At 36.9% G+C, this 16,544-nt stretch overlaps 1 protein-coding gene across 2 annotated transcripts in view; it reads left to right on the top strand.

The window, feature by feature from the left end:
• RNGTT (RNA guanylyltransferase and 5'-phosphatase) overlaps positions 1–16,544 on the top strand; it is a 169,530-nt gene that overhangs the window by 100,031 nt on the left and 52,955 nt on the right. For both annotated transcript variants that reach the window (XR_002466815.3, XM_021545647.2), the window contains exon 13: positions 6,301–6,401. Coding sequence is in view for 1 of the 2 variants with exons in the window: in XM_021545647.2 (XP_021401322.1) it covers positions 6,301–6,401 (101 nt within the window). In the remaining variant the exon portion in view is untranslated. The remainder of the gene's footprint in view (positions 1–6,300; positions 6,402–16,544) is intronic.

A 16,544-nucleotide genomic window follows, 5' to 3' on the forward strand; every position in this document is an offset into this window, starting at 1 on the left:
AAAATATTAAAATAGTAGCTTCTGTTCTGTTGGCTACTCTTCTAAAGGCTTTTGTGAAATTACACTATGATGATGTGTATGTTAGCCAATGGGGAAATTATCCATGCAGTGAGACTCAGATTTACTCATTTTATCTTAAAAGGGGAAGTAATTATATGGAGAGCCAGCCTTCAGTCTAAAGCAAGGCATTAACACTCAATGTAGAAATAAGCATTTTTAAGCACAACTATAATAAACAGCCTAAGATACATGTTGTGAATCCTTCATTAGGTGGTATTTTGCATAAAGGTGTCTTGTATTTTGAATAGGCATTATAAACTTGAGATAAACACTACTATCATTTGAACAGGAGTTATAAGCTTGATATAAACATTGTTCAAGTTTCTCTGCCCTTTATGCAACAGAGCCAACTCAATGAGCCCAGTAATGATTTCCAGTCCTAAAAATCTATGAATATCCAATTGACTCAATGGTTGCCTTTGGTCTTGTGGTTCCTTTATCCATAGTTGTGATTTATTCACATAATCTGTTGACAATGCTAGCAACTGTCTTCAGCTCATTTCTTCTTTATAAAGTCAAGCCTGAAATGATTGAATATAATCATCAGGGTCCAGGGTCCAGATCCAGCGTCTGTAGTGCAAGAAAATAAAAACACATTTTGGGTAATGATTCTGTCTTTATGTTTACCCAGCTGAATGCCACCTATTAGATTGGGCGAGCCAGCAGCTGGTTTATGGATTAAGGGGCCTCAGAATTAAGTAGTGCTCTTCAGATAAAACACTGTTCTGTGTTGTAAGAGAAGCAGATTTGTTGTCATTATAGGTTTGTCATAGTTAATGTGGCAAACTACATTTAATGATTTGAAAGAACTCCAGTAGATTTCCAGTCTTGGTTAACCCCATCCCTTCCCACCTGCTCTGCTGTCACTCCTCAAAGGTACTCAACCTTCCATGCCTCTTGGGCACGCATGACAATGTAAACAAACCTTCCCTGAGCTTTTTGTGCCTTTATTTAGCTTTTTTTGGTGTGTGCCTGCAGCTGCCAGCTTTGCAGCCTTTGGATACTTTGCAGCTAGGTCTGACTAGTTTATTGAGGAGAAATTAGAGCTGACAAGCAGCAGCTCTGTGCCACTTAGGAGAAAAGAAAGAGCTGCGTTATTTGCTGGCTTCCTGTCATTTGGAAGGAGTGAGGGAAGATACGGAGGAAGGGAAATGTAAGGTGGCCTGTGTTAGCTGCTGCTTGCACTTCAGGAGGATGGTATTTAAGAAGGGTTATGGGAGGTAGAGCTGGCTGGTTAGAGTTTGTAGGATAGTGAGACATCCACCCATGTAAAGGAAACCTTCTTTTCCTCTTCTTGATGAGACACGAACTTCTCTCTTGATCATCCCACCACCTCTTCCTTTTCAGTCACTAGGAGAAACAGTTTGTTTTGTCTAGACTTTAGGCTGAAGTCACTCAGCCTTCCAGGTGGGTGTCTTCATGGTGAGTCAACACCACCCCACACCCCAGACTGCCTGCCCAGAATGCAGTCCCAGAAACTAACCTTGCTCTTCATCCTACAAAATACTAAGCAGAAACATCTATCCCATGTGGAAGGAGCTATTTGGAGTTAAAGTTTATCCTCCTTATGGGCCTCTGATATCTCCATTGTCTAGGCTTTCAGCTTTCTGCCTTGCCATCCATTGAATGCAGATGCTGGCACATGGCTTTAGGCAAATCCCAAACCTGTGTGTGAGGCTATCTGCAATTGACAAGAAATGTGTCAGCAAAATTTAAGATAACAGAATCTGAGGCTTTGAGGGCCAGCCTTTCTCTTGATTTGATGGGAGATGAAGAGGAAGGGGGAAAATAGACTTTGTACTCGGGAACAGGACAGAGGATTAAGGTTCAAAATGACCGACAACCCATAACTGTAGCCTGCAGTGCTAAAATGGTTCTAACAAGGGTCTAACAAAATCCTCATAATTGTTTGACTAGACCCACTTGAGCCTTTGGAATTGAGTTTAAGGTGAGAAATCAGTGGGTTTAGTACCCTAAGAGGGATGCCAGAGGATGTGCTTTCTGTTGAGCTATCTTCAGTGATGATTCTTTATCCCGGGGCATTGAATGAGTTTTAGGGTCATTCTTGTATTTTTGCCTAAAGTTCAAGATGCTCATAGAAGGGGTGGATTTGTGATGCTACTGTTGACACATCTGTTGTCCCTGATCTTCATCCTTTTCTTGAAAGTAAGAAGGACCTGAGGTTTTGCCAGGAGAGAATGGCTACAGAAGATTTAGCTACAGAAGATATGATGACTACTACACTGAAAAGATAGAAGAAATGTTGGGTAGGTGGTGAGTGGATGTAAAAAAAATTAAAAATTGGAGAGCTTAGGGTTCATAGCCAACTGAATACACTCCCTTATTTCTTTGAAGCAGCAGTTCAGGATGTTGCAGAATACCTTTGCAGGTTAGATTTGTTTGTGCTCCATACATGCAAGGTAGCAATGCAATGAAATGGCTTTGCCTTGGCCTCTGGTGTCTGTACTTTGGTGTGAAGGGCATTAGGTGTGTCCCTCAAGGGAAACTTCAAATTTGGTGTTACATTGATGGAATCCAGTTTGCATCCACCAGAGCTGCCCAGCTATTGCAACTCTAATATAGTAATAGCAACAACTGGGGCATTTATTGTGAATGTTTGTTGTTTTTGGAAACTAAAACGTACCCAATATGGCTGCTAAAAGAACAAGCAAGCAAAGAGAGACACAGTTTTGCAGAATAATTTAGATTGGAAGGGACTTCAGGAGGCCATTTGAGATAAAGCTGTTTGAGATAGTTTCTGTTTTGTTAATGTACCTTCTTGGTGTGGAGTTCTACTTTTTGTGCTTAGACTAGGTTGACAGGTTTTAGATTGAAGCATGAACTTTGTATTTGAGATGACAGGGAATCTGATATGTTTTAGAAGTAGTCGTGTACATAGATATTTGTTGGGGAGTGGTGATGAGGATATCATTGCTATGAATGCTATATTTAAAATGCTAGGGTGTAGTTCGATCTCAAACAGATTGCTTCACATTTTGGTTTGGAATTAAAATAAAGATTAACTTCATGCAGAACAGGTCTGCAGTATGCAGTGATTCATCTAAGGTGAAGTTTCCATATATTTAACAAGCAAAACTCTTGCTTGGCTTCAGCTCATATTTAAAGAATTTGGTTTAGCACTTAGCATTCAAACTCGATAACTTACTAGTGCTGTCTTATGTGTGGGGATTCACCTGTTAAAAATTAATCTTTTCGTAGGGATTATTAATATGGATTTTGAATGAATTCTCCTTTTGAGCCAGTCTTCTGTGAATTTCTGTCTTTCATGGTAACAGAAGTTGGGGGAGGCCAGGGAGGAGTTGCATAAATTGTTCCTCGTATGAGCATTGAATTCTGATGGCTTATCTAAGACTTTAGAACTCTGAAAGATAGCTGTAATTTACCTGTTACCTTTACCAGGTGTTTGGTATCAACATATTGCTGTGAAGTGAGAAGGCTGTTGTTTGACAGTGGTCAAAACTAAATGTAATAGTCAAAAGTATATAAAAGAGTATATTTATTGTTATTGCTTTCTAAGTGAGATATCTTTGACTAACTTGAGGTGTACTAGAGATTATTTTTTTATTAATAGAATAAAATGTTTATTCGAGGCTTGTGTCACACTATGCTGGTTCTCAAGGTAAAGAAAATATCTCCATCTTAATAAATCCTCCCCCATTCCCTTCAAGTAAGTCAGCCAGTTAATTTTAAACTTGAGTCAAAATTGTAGTTCATACCGTGTAATTACAGGTATGCAGATATATTCTGTCAAAACATTGCTTTTCATTACTGATCTTGGAATAGTTGTTTCTGTCTCTGGTGAAGTTGGTTTCTTACTAACTTTTAGGAGGATATAACTTGTCAGTCTAGGAAAAACAGTTTGAAAAAGCTGGATAGTAGATCCTATGTGAAAAATCTACATTAGTACCTAAGCATGTAAGGTAGAAAATACAATACCAATTAAAAAAAAAAAAAAACAAAACAACTAAGGTGGGGACAGGTATCATGGAAGATCCAGAAAGAAATAAGTTCTGTAAGCTTAGTATCTGGACTGGACAAAGAAATAGAAACAATAAGGAATATAGTAGTTGGTATCTGGCTGAACATGATTTATATAGTTGGTGAAAATTACATACCTTTTTTGAAGGAAGGTTATGCCTCTCCAGCAAAGGGTTCAAAAGGCATTTAAGTAAGGATCATCTGGTTTTTCTTGTTAAGATTTCCAGAAAGCCTCTTGTCAAATTTTCTTGAAGAAACTAAAATAATGTGAGACTTAAAATTTTTGCAGAGATATCTAATTGGTTATAAAGTAGGAGTGAAGGGATGGGGTACTGTTCAATCCTCACCAGGGAAGGCAGCCACCTGTACTGCATGTAAGCAAGTAGGAAAATGGGATGAACCATTCAGTGATGTTTTCTTGGTGGATCAGCAAGGGCTAGTCCTAAATGTGGAGAATTATAGTAAGCTCTTACAAGACTGGGTGGCTGAGTGATAAAAGAGTGCATAAACTTTTATGTAGATAAATGTAGAGTAATGTCAGTGGAAAAAAAATTGTAACAGTAAATATAAAATTATAGCCTCTGAGCTGAGTGCATTTCTGTGCATATAGAGGCAAATGAAACTATGATGTGCATGGAAACAATGGAATTTGATTGTTGAGCATCTCTCTTAGTATGGAAGTGCAAGTCTTCAAAAACAACAAAAATTTGTTCAAAAACCATAAAAGGTAGTGGTTTTATTCCTGCAAGGTAATCAGGCTGCCCATGATAGGTTGTGCCTCAGGCTTTTATGGCTGATGGGGGTTTACATGACCTTACTGTGGGGCTATCAAATCCATGCAGAGAAATTGAAAATAACTAAATATGTAGGAACCACATTTGAGTCATATCCACATCAGGAGGACTCTGAGCTTCAAAATGGATAGTTTCTCAAGAAGTAGTAATAGAAGATATCATAAATAATAGTCTTGCTTTTCATCTTCCCTGAGCACATGCTCTCGGCTGTTGTCAGAGTCAGCATACGAGAGCTCTGGTGAGGAAGGTTTTAATACAGATCAGATGTAGCTTTTCCTCAGGATTTCAGTGCTTTGACTTAGAGAGGTTGGTCCATCCTTTTTGCATCATTAAGAATTAATGACCATCTTTTAATCAAAGCATGGTAGGTAAGAGACTCTGCATTTGTTTTAGAAAGAGGAACTTTACATTCTTCCATCAGAAAACAGAAAATTAATTTGCTTTTGTCATTTTAGATCTGGGTTCATCATCAGTAAAGTCTGTATTTTGAAAATATTTTACAAGCAGGATTGCAGTGTGATGCTGATGACTGTTCTGTTACCAAAATATAGTGGACATTCTTGGTTAGTTTTATTTTTCATATAAAATTGCTTAAGTTTTCTCACTGCATATAAATAAAGAAGTAAATTTTCTCATTCTGTGCAATGCTAATTATTATTTTACTTTTGCCCTATTCATGTTAATTCATATTTTCTCCGTTGCTATGAAAGTTACTTGGTAAGGAAGGGGTCAACAAGTTAACAAGTTAAGTGTTAGCTGAGGATGAACAAAATGGCAGCTTAGTAAATGATAGCTGAGACCATGAGAAACTAAAGCTCTAATTTAAGAGAAAATTGTTCCTTTCAACTTGTTGTTCAAATGTGTACCCTCTCTCTTTAGCAAGAGATGCTCTCTTATTTATGTTCTGGTATATCATGATGTTCGTTAATCTTTACATAACTTCAATTCCTTTGCTATGAAAGAACATGTTTCTGATGAGTCTTACTGAGAGCTGGCACTATGGTGACTTCTGCCATTTTCATGTTTTGTAAGCCACCAGCATGGATAACAAAAATTTTGCTCATAAAATAGTTTGAAAATGTTGAGATTACTTTAAATTTGTCTTTTCTGTATATCCTATGAGTATTTTTGTTTCTTTTTGTGCTGTGTCATTTTGTTTTTTAAAATTTTCCATTAGATAGAGAGAGATAATGAAGTATGCTAATTTTTATTTCCATTCTCAGCTTTCTATTATATGCAATGGCAGAGCGACAGTACTAAACAGTTTTAAAAGGGAGAAGCAAAGTAGTGAAGCACAACTACCTCCTGGTAATGGTATTCATTGTTTCAGTCACTAACTATTGTTATTCATTAGAGACAGCTAATAGAGTCTGAAAGGCTGAATTGTTACTTTTAAAACCAGTGAAAACCAATAAGCATAATTAAACTGCATTTTAATTTACTTCAGAAATACAAGCCTGGTCGATGTGATGATATTTTGAAATGGAAGCCACCCAGCCTGAACTCAGTTGATTTTCGTCTAAAGATAACAAGAATTGGTGGAGAGGGGTATGTAATCTCTTCCCTTTTTAAATCTGTAGCACTGGTGTGAATGTCCCTTAGCAGTTAGACTGACCTCTGATACTTCTTGACACTTCCTGGGGCTAAGCTTTTCTATATTCTCTAGAATTTGTTCATTCAAAATATAAGCAACTGTTGTAATTAGTGTTGTACTGAAAACAATGGCAGATGTTTATATTGTGAATTTATTCATTCTTAAATTAAGTTTCTTCAAATTTCTGAAAAAAGTCCCATTTGGATTTGGCACTAGTCTGTATGTTTTTGAGAGTAGGCAGGCTGTATTAGCTTAAATGCCTAAAACTGTTTTTCATTGATTTTAGACAAATGATAACAACTGAAGCTTTCTTCTACTTTAGAACGTGCACAATGACAAACAGTTTTGTTTGTCAGTACTTGTTTTCTTAGAGAAAACAGTACTTGTTTTCTTAGAGAAAAACAAAGCCTGACATTTTTACTTGTTCATAAACAAGTAAAATTGGTATTGGATTCTTTGGTATTGTCTTTAAAACTGTTAAAATCTTAATCAAAACCAGTGAGTTTTAATGGCAGAAGACATTAACATCTTTACATTGGTCCTGCTATTTGCCTAGTTCAGTCACTGCACATACTAAATAGGGGTTATTTCCATGTTTTGTTGTGCTGAGGAGGGGAAGGGAAAGACTGAGTCTCTGAATCTCTGGATTAACATTTCTTTGGAAAAGTTTTTGGTTAAAATGAAATTAATGATTTTTAGGTTGCTTAGTTTTTTAATATCTGGGACTTATTTCAATTGATGATGTGAAATACAGATTTTTTTTTTTTTTTTTTTTTGGTGCCACAGGCAACTCAATATGATTAAACAATTTATTCAGCTATTGCTTGCATATTCCAGGGTGCTAATAATGGCCCATTTAACTTTTAGACATCTGAATGTCACATTAATGAAAACATTTGCTGAATAGAGAGAATCTTAAGGCTATGGGGTTTTTATGCAAAAAAATGTATACTCAACTGATAAGTTCTCAGTGTTTTATGAGATCAGAATTATCTGTTCAAATTTTGTGTTTGAAAATGCAATGTCTTCAGTGACAACACAACTGTTTCAGAGAATACACTGAAATACTTCATTTTACTAAAGATAATCAGCTAATTACAACATTTTATGTTTGTTTACAATTTATTTAAGTCACAGGATAATGTAATATGAAAGATTTATGTAAAAGTTCTTTTTAAAATTGCCCATTATTTGATAGGAAGGTTGTTTTTATAAGAGTATTCTTATGATTTCTGCTGGAGTTTACACATACATGGTACTAGCATGATTAGTACTAGTGATTCAGAAACAAAATACAGCATATTTTTCATTTCACATTAATAAAGGAGTATTGGTTGATTAGTTATCTCTGATTTCAGATACCAAACTGTCAGTACTGTTGTGTTATGTTTAATATATTACATCATATATTATTTGATTGGAACATGAAAAGGTTTTAAAATATGAGCCAGCAAAAAAGCTATTTCTAAAAAGTAAGTAGCAGTTAATAACAAATTATTAAAGAATGGCTGATTAATTGTAGACTTGAAATAATTTTCTAACATTTAGAAAATTCTATCATACTTCAGCTATGTGAAAATGAGAGCAGTTCTTGTATTATGGAAATCACTACCTGAATTACTCTGTAAATAATGTAATATTTAAATATGTCAGTGTTTATGCTGCTCTCACATGCATATAGGAAGTCCTAGAAATCTGATATTTCATAAATAAAGTACAGTTCTTCCAGGTAAGTTTTACTCCATCACACATGACAGTTGACTGCTACTAAGTGTATTTGTACAATAAAAATAAAATTTAATGAAGTATGGGACAGAAAATATTAACTTAGCACTCTTGGGAGAGAGGTGTTTATCTTAAATAATGTCCTATGAAACAGTAGCTTCTGCTTAGTGAAACACAAACTGTGAATGAAATACTCCTGGTTTGTCTGCTTCAGTTGTTACTTTGGGTAAAATCTAAAGTCATTTGAAGAAACTTTGAAATAAAACAGGTTTTGAAATTGTTGACCAGAGTTTTAAAAGAAGCATCTTTAACTTTAGACTGTATAAAGACAGTTTCTGAGTTCTGAGCACTAACTAAAATTCTGTTTGAATCGATGAACTGAGTGTCTCTTTACTGCAGTTCTAATGTGACAACATTAGGAAGCTTCCTGCTTCCTCCCACCACACTGAGATTAAAAGCAGGCATTGATACTGATTTCAACTTTTTAGGTAAAGAAAATTTTCTTCTTCAGTAATCCAAAAGCACTACAGAATGGGTAAGGTTGGGAGGGGACCACAGTGGGTTGGTCATCTGGTCCAACCTCCCTGCTCTAACAGTCATCCTAGAGCTAATGTCACAGGATTGCATCCAGATGGTTCTTGAATATGTCCAGTGAAAGAAAATCCACAATCTCTCTGGGCAATCCATACCAGTGCTTGGTCACTCACACAGTAAAGAAGTTCTTCTTGTTCAGATGGAACTTCTACCCATTGTCTCTTGTCCTATTGCTTTGGACCACCAAGAAAAGCCTGGCTGCAACCTCTGATATCTCCCTTTAGATACCTACAGACATTGAGGAGGTCCCCTCTCACTCTTCTCTTCTTGAAGCTGAACAGGTTCAGCTCCCTCAGCCTTTCCTTGTAAGAGACATGCTCCAGTCTCTCAGTCATGCTTGTTGCCCTCCACTGGATGTGCTCCCGGAGCTCCAGGTCTCTCTTGTACTGAGCCCAGAACTGGGCACAGCACTCCAGATGTGGCCTTACAAGAGCAGAGTAGAGGGGCAGGATCCCCTCCTCCAGCCTACTGGAAATGCTCTTCCTAATGCACCCCAGGGTACCATTGGTCTTCTTGGCCACAAGGGCACTGGTGGCTTATGAACAGCAGAAGCCCCAGCTCCCAAATTTTCCTTTGACAAATCTTAGAAAGTTCCTTTCTGCCCCTCTCTCCAGCCTGCTGAGGCCCTTCTGAAGGGCTGCAGAGCCCTCTGGGGTATCAGCTACTCCTCCAGCTTTGTGTCATCAGTGAACTTGCTGAGGAGGCCTCTGCCCTTCCATGCAAGACATGGAGGAATATATTAAACAATACTGGGCCCATTACTGAACCTTGGGGAGCACCATTAGGACAGGCCTCCAGCTAGACCCTGTGCCACTGATCACAACCCTCTGGGATCTGCTATTCAACCAGTTATCTGTTGGGCATTTGGCAGCAAAATACAACAGATGTGGCTGAAGTACTGGTACAGAATTTACAGAAGTTGCATGTTGTTTTGATACAGATAGGCAGACAACATTTACAGAAATAGAAGATATGCCTTTGTATTGATGTCTTATAGACAAATAAGGAGGCCAAGTTAAAATATTGATCTCAAATGCATAACAGCTTGAAACAATGTGAAAAGGGATTGTCTGTAATTTCCAAGTCCTCCGTTCTGATTTACAGGTTCATATTTAAATCTTGAAATGCAGACATAACTAAACCTGTCCTGCAGTTGTGCATGATCTTATCACAGTTTACAGCCTGAACAGTAGTGCTACAAACTGAACCAAATCACAAAGCTACAACCATGCAGCCCTTGCATTTATAGTTCTCTAATCACTCAAACAGTGAAAAAAAAAAAACAAACCCAACATATAGGAGCATTATTTATTCAGTAACATGAGATTAGAGTTCTGTCAGCTGTTGGACATGTCTTTTAGATAGCATATGTAATTGAGATCCTGAACAATTGTAAACAATCTTGTGCATTTTTCATCTGAATTAAGGAGTTACCTCTGGGGACTTTGCCAGATTTTAGTCAGTGTGATTATTTTCCATCTATATAAATTCCCCTGTGTTTTTGAGTTGAGCATTTCCATCCATAGATCAGTTTGCAAAAGAAGTGTTAACTGCAAAATAGCTGCTGTTTCACCCCAGATGTAGTCCTGTTACGGATGAATGACCAATTGCTTTTATCTGGGCTTCAGTTATTTCACTCTTGATATTGGAGGGAGTTTTGCCATTGAATTAAAAAGGATTGGTCTTACGATCTGTGAAGTACTGTTACAATAAGCCTGATAAAGATGAAGACTGCATAACAAAGAATAAACATAAAGAAAAAATATACTATTTCATCCTAAAGAAAGGCAGGGTTTCTGTAACCTCAGTGACCTAATACTGACACTCCTGTTCAGTGCACATATCTGAAAGAAATTGCATTATTGCACCTTAGTGAGTTACATCTTATCAGCTGAGCCTTGGTAATTGTCTCCTGTGTATTATCATAGTCCAACCTTTCCAAGCATCAGGATGATGGTGAGATTAACTCTTTTTTGTGTTGTGTTTGCAAGAATTTTAGCTTGTGCTCTCTCTCAATCTCTTCTCATTACATCAATATAGTTAGTCTTTGTTAAAAAAAAGCAGCAAAACCCCCTAACACAAAACCCCTGCAATAACAACCAGCAATTCATTAAACCAGCTAAACAAGAGAGTACTTTGTTGTTTGTCTCTTGTGAAACACAGCAGTTGGACTGAAAAGCTCTAGTATTACATGTGTTTTAAAAAGGCTGACCTGCTTCCCAGCACTTCTCTTTCATTTCAGGTTTATTAGACCAATGGTCTCACATATACCTTGTGTTTTCTTAAATTATGGTGATGCTTATGAAAAATAAGAGGCCTTAAGCACATTAACTGCTTTTCCCAATGACCTACAAGTTAAATAACCTTATCAGTAGAGAATGTGAAGGATATTGATTTGCTGTGTGCAGATTCTCACTTTTATTACAGGGAAGACTGCTTTTAAATAGTAGAGATGCTTTTTCTTAAAATGTCTGGTTGTATGAATATTTCTTAAAAAGCCAAAAAACCCCAAACTAACTCTTGAGTCTTATTTAGATATCACAAATATCAACTGAAAATATCACATACTACCATATTTCTGGTAACTTCCATAACCAGAATTTCTTAAATTTCCATGCTTCCTTTTACAGATTTTTAATTTGCTTGTGCAAATCCCTTAATTTTATCTGTATCAGACTGCTAAAATGAAATTACAAGCAAATTTTGGCTTTATTTGCTTTGAATTAATATCTTATTGGGTCAATTTGATACTATTTTCAATCACAATATAAATTTTATCTAGTACATTGAAGTACTAGATAAAAACCATCAACGATTTTGCTCACCTTTGAAGTTGTACTCCTCTAAAAATAATTAGTAATCTGAAGAGGACACTAACTATTTATTAGTGTTTGTAATTTTTTTTATTATATCCATTATTAACTAGACCATATGCGGAAAACCCTAAACAGTGTTTAGGCAAAGTTGTGTTTACCTTGGACATTGTCAAGTAATAAAAAATGGGAGATATAATACAATACATCCAAGGATTGTTCCTTGAATGTATTGTATTCCTTGGAACCATTGGAAATTACAAATCAACAACCACATGTAGATACCATGACTACAGGAAGTGGATGTCTTCTTTTTTTCTTCATTTCTTAGAAATGGTTTTTCCTTTTTGTTTTACAAACTAAAAAGGACTGGGGGAGAAGAGCTGCAACTGGTTCAAAATGGCTGTGATATTCTTGATTTGCTCTCATACAGCTATGTTTCTATCCTTTTTATAAGCTAATCTTTCTCACTCTTCTGCTTTAAAAAGAATTAGTAACTGGCTGAAAAATCATATGAGTTAATTGAATCAGCTAAGACAGCAGAACTGATGGGATAGTTTGTATGGCCCAGGTGTTGGTGCTCCTTCCTCTCTTCCCATTCCCACTTTTATGTGATACTGAAGTTGTTAGTTTGGGCTGTGAAATCTTTGCCTTCTCACCATTTACAGAGTGTCCATTATCAAATAGCACAGACTCGTTCTTATATGTGCCATGCATCACAGAAAGGGGCTTTTACAAGTAATACCCTGGTGATAAAAATAGTAATCCCATGTTTCCCTAGTCTCCAAAGACCACAGTGAATGTTGGGGCTACATTACTGTTGTGTACAGTGGAGTTATGAGGCAGAATGCAGATGAAATTGTACAGCAATAATGGAACAAATAAGCCAAGATACTGCAAATAGAGTTAAAGTTGTGCCATGTGAGGATGGCAGCAGCCTGAGTGCAGGTTTGAATGTGTTGTGTTTATGCTTGTACTGTTGTTAAAGGAAGCACACATGCAGTGGAATTGTTTACTTTTTGTGCAAATGTGAGAGTTGCCATTGCAAGCAAAGGAGTAATTTGCTTAGCTATTACCTTCAGGCATTCAGCTGTTGCTAGAGTTGACCTGAAGAGGAAATGTAGGAGCATGGTTGTGCCAACACATTGCAGAAGATGTAATGTGCAGAAAGAGCAATGCAGTGGCACAGGAAGGGGAAGCCCAAATGCCACCTTGGTAGAAATAGGCAGCTGCAACACTGGCATTGCAAAGGAAGCTGGTGGACAGACGTTTTAGTGAAGTGCTATGCTGTGAATATGTATGCTGTGTTGTTTATATGAGGATACTTAGAATCTTTTTGTAAAGCTTCAGGCTTTAAAAACTATTTTCAAAATAAAGCTTTGAATCTAACCTCTATTTATACTCTGGCACACTGAACAAAATCTTGTACCTTCCACAACTAATGCTCAGGATGCTCTCGGAATTTCTAATGTTGCATTTCAGAAATGAAGTCGGTCTCATCTTTTTATATGTTCAAGTGGCAGTCTTGGGCAATCTCCATCTGTCAGATAATTATTCTACTTCAGCTACTCATTTCTCCAGATTTTTAAAAGCTTTGCCTCATATCATCCTAAAATTATCTGTATGCTAGCAAATTGGAATGTAAATGTAATCTCATATGTTTTGTGGACCCTGTTCCCTTTTCTTTAAATAATTGCTGCCCTAAAGTAGTCTTTCCAGTTGCTTGTGTCAGTTATCACCATGATTATCCATTCTAAGAGCCTATCTCTATCTCTTGAGTGAGATGGAGAAAAGCTCCCAAATACCACATCTTCAAAATTTTCATACCTCCCATATATTTCTCTCTTCTGATTTACATTTGGATAGATATTTATTCTTATTTGTCCATGTATCTTAGATTCCTTGCTACTTGTGAATTTGGAAATGGAGGGCTGATGCCACCCCAGCTAAACTAAGGTGGTAGGATCTGAGAGGAGTGAGAGAAGCAGGCAATGAAGAAATTACATTGGACTTCAGAATAGTTGGCTTTGGCTTTTTCATGTAACAGAGGTAGTATCCCATGTCAGGTCTCTTTGAACTGCAGAGAGGCTCAGGACAGCTGGTTGATTTTCAAGAACAGCTTCCTCAAATGCACAAGGACAGACTCTTCCCTGTGAAGGAATGCACAAGCAGATACGGCAAACAAGTGCAGCTTGCTTGAAAGGGGAATTCCTAAGTCAACTCACCCAAACAATGAAATGTATGGAATCTGTGAACAGTTCAGTGAAGAATGTAAAAACAGTGTTTGGGTGTAGAGAAAAGGAAATAGGAAAACCAAAACTACGGTGGAGTTGAAGGTAAGTCACTGATGCCTATAGGTACCTTGTTAATGTGAGGAGGGCTTAAGGAAATGGTGTGATGCTGATGCAGCACTGGACAGTGGAAAAGATACAAAAAGGCTGAAGGTACACACTGCAGCCTTTGCTTTGGCAAGGTCTGTTCTCAGGCTTTTGAGGTCCCTGAATCTCATGGGAGAGGGCAGGGAAATTGAAGTTTGGGACTACTTAGGCAAATTGGACCTCAGGATACTGGAAGGCAAAACTGAAACTGGAGCGAGGATTGTCCTTAGAGGAAAGGCAGCCAATTTAATGTGATGGCTGGGCTGCAGTGGAGTAGATGATTCTTCAATTCTATTTGGCATTTGTGAGACTGCATCTGTAGTACTGTGTCTTGTTTTGGCCTCCCCAAATTGAAAAAGACATTGATGCATTGGAGCAAATTCAGTGGAGTGCCTCCAAGACCATGAGGGGATTGGGGAACATGACATATAGAGAAAGGCTGAGAGAACTGGGTTTCCTCTGTCCAAATAAGAGAAGGCTGTGTAATACTTTACTGCTGTTTACTACTCCCTAATGGCAGGTGATAGATCAGGTGAAGCCACATTGCTCTGAGATTGATGTTGAAAAAATGACAGACAAAGGGCACACATTGTAGAAAGTCAAAAGGAGAAAAAGTGTGATGAAAGTCAAACACTGTAGTAGGCTGGCAAGTTGTGGAGTCTCCATCTTTGGAAGCATTCAGAAGTTAATTAAATGAGCCTGTGAGCACCCTGATATAACTTGGAAGCTGACCCAGTCCTGAACATGAGGCAGATGACATGCAATAGTCCTTGCCAATCAGGCTTATTCTAAGATAATTTGCAGATCAGATGTTAAATATTTTGCAAATAACGTGGAACTGTTAGACACTTAAACTAATATGTATTTTAAAACATTTTTGGTGTTCTTTCTTTATGCTTTTTTTACTGTAAATAGAGATTTTCCAGTACAGTACTTAGTGTAAGAATACTTATTGTACATATATTTAATTTGCAAATTGTGGGATTGTCCTTTTTGAGAAGATTTGTGAGTTGTGAAGTAAAATAACATACAGTTTTTATAAACAGGAATTTGATATTGATACTGTGTGAAGATTTGCCAGATGCATTATTTAAAAGCCATCTAATTTACATAGAAAAAAATGTTCATCTTCTTTTTGCTATAGCTTGAAATAGATATGCTGCTCTGAAAGTTACTGGAACTCAGTGGTGAACATGCTTTTTTTCCACCAGTGCATATAAATTTTTAAAATTATAGGACTTATTAGAGAGCATTTGTGAACATCTTGTTCAAAGTGCTTTACATGGATTTTAGAAATTGATATGAGCTTCTTTGAAATGCATTTTTTGCATTTTTGCATGTAGTGACTATTTGGTCTTTTTCAGACAAGGGGTATTTTCTAGATTTTTTAAAGTATGTCATGAAAGGTACTTTAACTCAGAATATTTTTTTCTCCATTAATTGTTTACAGTACCAATTAATATTGAGTTATTTGGTTTTTTTTTTTTTTTTTTTTTGGTGGTATGTGTTTGTAGTTTTAGTTTGTTGCTTAATGAGATCTTATTGTCTGCTTTCTTGAATTTGCAGATCTACACATCTTAAACTATGTTCAGAACGGATCAGTAGTATAGGATTATTACAGATTTGAAAAATAAGTATTTTTCTATGGTGTTTGAAATTAAAGAATTGTAGGAGTGAGTCCAGAGGAGGTTCCAAAGATTATCAGAGGGCTGGAGTACCTCTCCTACAAAGACAAAGAGTTTGGCTTGTTCAGCCTGGAGACAGGAGAGCTTCCAGTACCTGCAGAGGGGTTATTTACAAGGGCCTCTAGTGATAGGACAAAGGGGAATGTCTTTAAACTTAAAAAGGGCAGATTTAGATTAAGTATTGGGAAGAAATTCTTAGTTGTGGAAATGGTGAGGCACTGGAATATGTTGCCCAGAAAAGCTGTGGATGCCCCATCCCTGAACGTGTTCAAGGCCAGGTTGGATGGGACTTTGAGCCACCTGGTCTAGTAAATGGTGTCCCTGCCTGTGGCAGGGGATGGAACAAGATGATCTTGAATGTCCCTTCCAACCCAAACTAGTCTGTGGTTCTATGAGACATGCATTTAAAAAGAAAAAAAACTCAGCTCAGATTATTTCCTTGCCTTCTGTGTTGTAGTTCAAAGAAAAATAAAGCAAACTAAAAGAGAAAAAAAATTATCGCCATGGTAGAGCAAACAGTATGGACAAAGATAATGTATATGTTTCTGCTCTTCATTGATCTTACTCTGAGCTCTTTCTTATTTTTCTGACAACACCAAACTCAGAAATCATAAAAGAACAAATATAAGTACTAAATAATGAATATATTAAAGATAAAAAAAAAAATCATGACAGGCATAGCTCCAAGACTACTGTTCAGTTTGCTCTGATACAATCAGAATGTTTTGAAATTGGTTTAGGAATTAGAAGCCTAGCTTTTTGTGTCTTACTGAATTCACAAGTAGTTTGGAATGAGCAAAATATGTCAAAAAAATAAATTACCCTGGTGCAGATTGTTTGCATTTCTGCCATAACACTGTTATCAATATGGTATGCATGCTGTGAGCTTCTGAAATACAGGG

Source organism: Lonchura striata, chromosome 3, assembly GCF_046129695.1.
Source record: "Lonchura striata isolate bLonStr1 chromosome 3, bLonStr1.mat, whole genome shotgun sequence".
NCBI classification, from domain to species: domain Eukaryota; kingdom Metazoa; phylum Chordata; class Aves; order Passeriformes; family Estrildidae; genus Lonchura; species Lonchura striata.